The sequence below is a fragment of the Temnothorax curvispinosus genome, unplaced genomic scaffold (genome assembly GCF_003070985.1).
Source record: "Temnothorax curvispinosus isolate PA1 unplaced genomic scaffold, ASM307098v1 QBEX01003071.1, whole genome shotgun sequence".
Taxonomy (NCBI): Eukaryota; Metazoa; Arthropoda; class Insecta; order Hymenoptera; family Formicidae; genus Temnothorax; species Temnothorax curvispinosus.
The window spans coordinates 599-2,727 of record NW_020212851.1 but is presented as its reverse complement, the minus strand read 5'-3'; the positions used below and the strand labels follow the sequence as shown (position 1 = coordinate 2,727).

General features: G+C 38.6%; 1 protein-coding gene across 1 annotated transcript; it reads right to left on the bottom strand.

Annotated features, from left to right (window-relative positions):
* Positions 1-332: 332 nt before the first annotated feature.
* Positions 333-2,123, bottom strand: LOC112452228 (serine/threonine-protein phosphatase 4 catalytic subunit; the record flags this gene model as incomplete). Its single annotated transcript, XM_025012342.1, has 3 exons — positions 333-802; positions 1,079-1,317; positions 1,920-2,123. Coding segments are annotated over 3 exons (573 nt in total), but the record flags the coding sequence as incomplete, so codon positions are not given.
* Between the last annotated feature and the right edge of the window lie 6 nt (positions 2,124-2,129).

Below are 2,129 nucleotides of genomic sequence, written 5' to 3'. Positions count from 1 at the left end.
TCGCTACGTGGGACTGCACCCTCACGCGACCGGCAGCGGAACGCGATTGGCCGCGGGCTCGGGGCGCCGGTGCCGCGTCGACGAACGCGATTGGCGATCGCCGAAATGGTCCACTCGTGTATTTTTCGCGTCCGACATGCGGCATCTCTAAAATCTTGCACGAAGCGAGAATTATGTTTGTCGACAAACGCGATTGAGGATTTAGTAACTCGGTGTAAATTGTTAGAAACAAAGTTATTTATTTAATGAACAATTTATTGCGATTCTCCGCTGAGATAAAAGTCTGAATTTCCATTCTTTCAACTATTTTCCACATAATCTTTTTTTTTTTATTTATTTAAATTGTACGAGATTACACATCACGTCAGCTTAAATCGGAGTTTTATTTTATTTTACATCGGTTCCTTACAAGCATACTGTCGCAATTCCGTCCAAATGTGCGATAAACGATCCAACGTAATCATAAAAATCATGACGCCGTAAAAAATAATAGCAAATTATCTTCTTCACAATCAGTCGCTCTTTAGTTGCTCTTCTTCACAATCAACGTAACCTGATCTGAGAGAGAAAGAGGGAGAGAGAGAGAGAAAAAGAGAAAGAGAAGAAGCAAATTCCCCAAATGGATCTGACGCGATTCTGATGGTTTCTCTTTTGTACTCTATAACGGCTCATTTATAAAAAGTAATCCGCTTGTGGCTTCTTGCTGGGTATTCCGCGGCTTTCCTGCGGCGCCGCTTCAAATATCGTAAAGTCTCTCTGCAGATGTTCATTCAGTTCCAATATTGCGGCTACGTTGCCACATCTGCAATTAAAAAAAAAAAAACAATATAGATTTAAATATCTAAATGTTCGCAATTACATACATTTGTTTGTATGTTACATCGATATCGAAAGGCCATGTTCGTCAAGTGCCTTCTTCGAATCAGTTAATCATAGATAATTGTGTACTATATTTGATCAGTTTTATAGATCACTGTATACACGTAGATACACATTGATTGAATACAAATAATTGAATAATCATACAATGTACACAGTTTTACCAGAGAAAAAGACTACGAGTGCAAATGCTACGTGCCTGTAACAATAATTTGGCGCAGACCAGACGGTCAATACAGTCTCGTTAAAATGCCACTTGTAGCCTTCCATTACTAACTGATGGGCTCGACATATCATATCGATATCGTTGGCAGAGTTGAACTGCGCTACCACATCGCTACCGAAGAGATAACCGGCACCGCGCGGCGACACACCCCAGCCTTGGGTATCCTCGGGATCTGACCATAGCAAATCACACATCGGCCCATCATGAGGAACCTGCATCATTAAGTCAGAACTTAACACTTTGAAATTTTATCACCTTTATAAAAATAATAAAAATTTAATTTTTAATATTAAAACTGTAAGGGTGTGTTGGATAAAACTCGGTGTTAGAGCAATCTGTTGATCAAGCAAAAGATCTAGGTCTGATACACAAACTTATTGATCTCCCTTCCCCCTATAACACTAGGAATTTCGAGTGAAAAAATATTCCTCTCTGATCAAAACATATATCTCACGAAAACTAAGAATAAACAAATCCCAATATCATGCAGTTCCTTCAAGGACAGAAACCTCCAAACAGTAACAGTAAATATGTTAAAGGAAAAGCAAATCCAATTCTTCATAGAGTCTGGGCAAGAAGCTTACAATCTCTTTCCATAAAGATAGCAATTATAATGAAATCAGTTTGGAAACATTAAACCGTATCCAACAACATGAGGGGGAGGGGGAGAGGGAGGGAGACTGATGTAATGAAACAAATATATTAAAACTGTTACTTCAATAGGTTACTGCAAAAGTAAAAACATTTAGTCCCATTCGACTGTTGTTACAAAAAAACTATATATAGTGAACAAAAAGTAATAAAACAAACTCACTTCTTGCTTTCTGTCAATAGTCCGGATTTGATCTAATGTCTGAATACTAGGCGACAATCCACCATGAACACAAAAGATCTTGCCGTCAATAATGGCAGATAACGATAAATAGTCAAATATCTCTGTGCAATATCGCCATACTGTTATACTGCCGTATTTGCGCAAGCACTCGTCATAAAAGCCATAAACTTGCGTTATCTGTCGTGATTC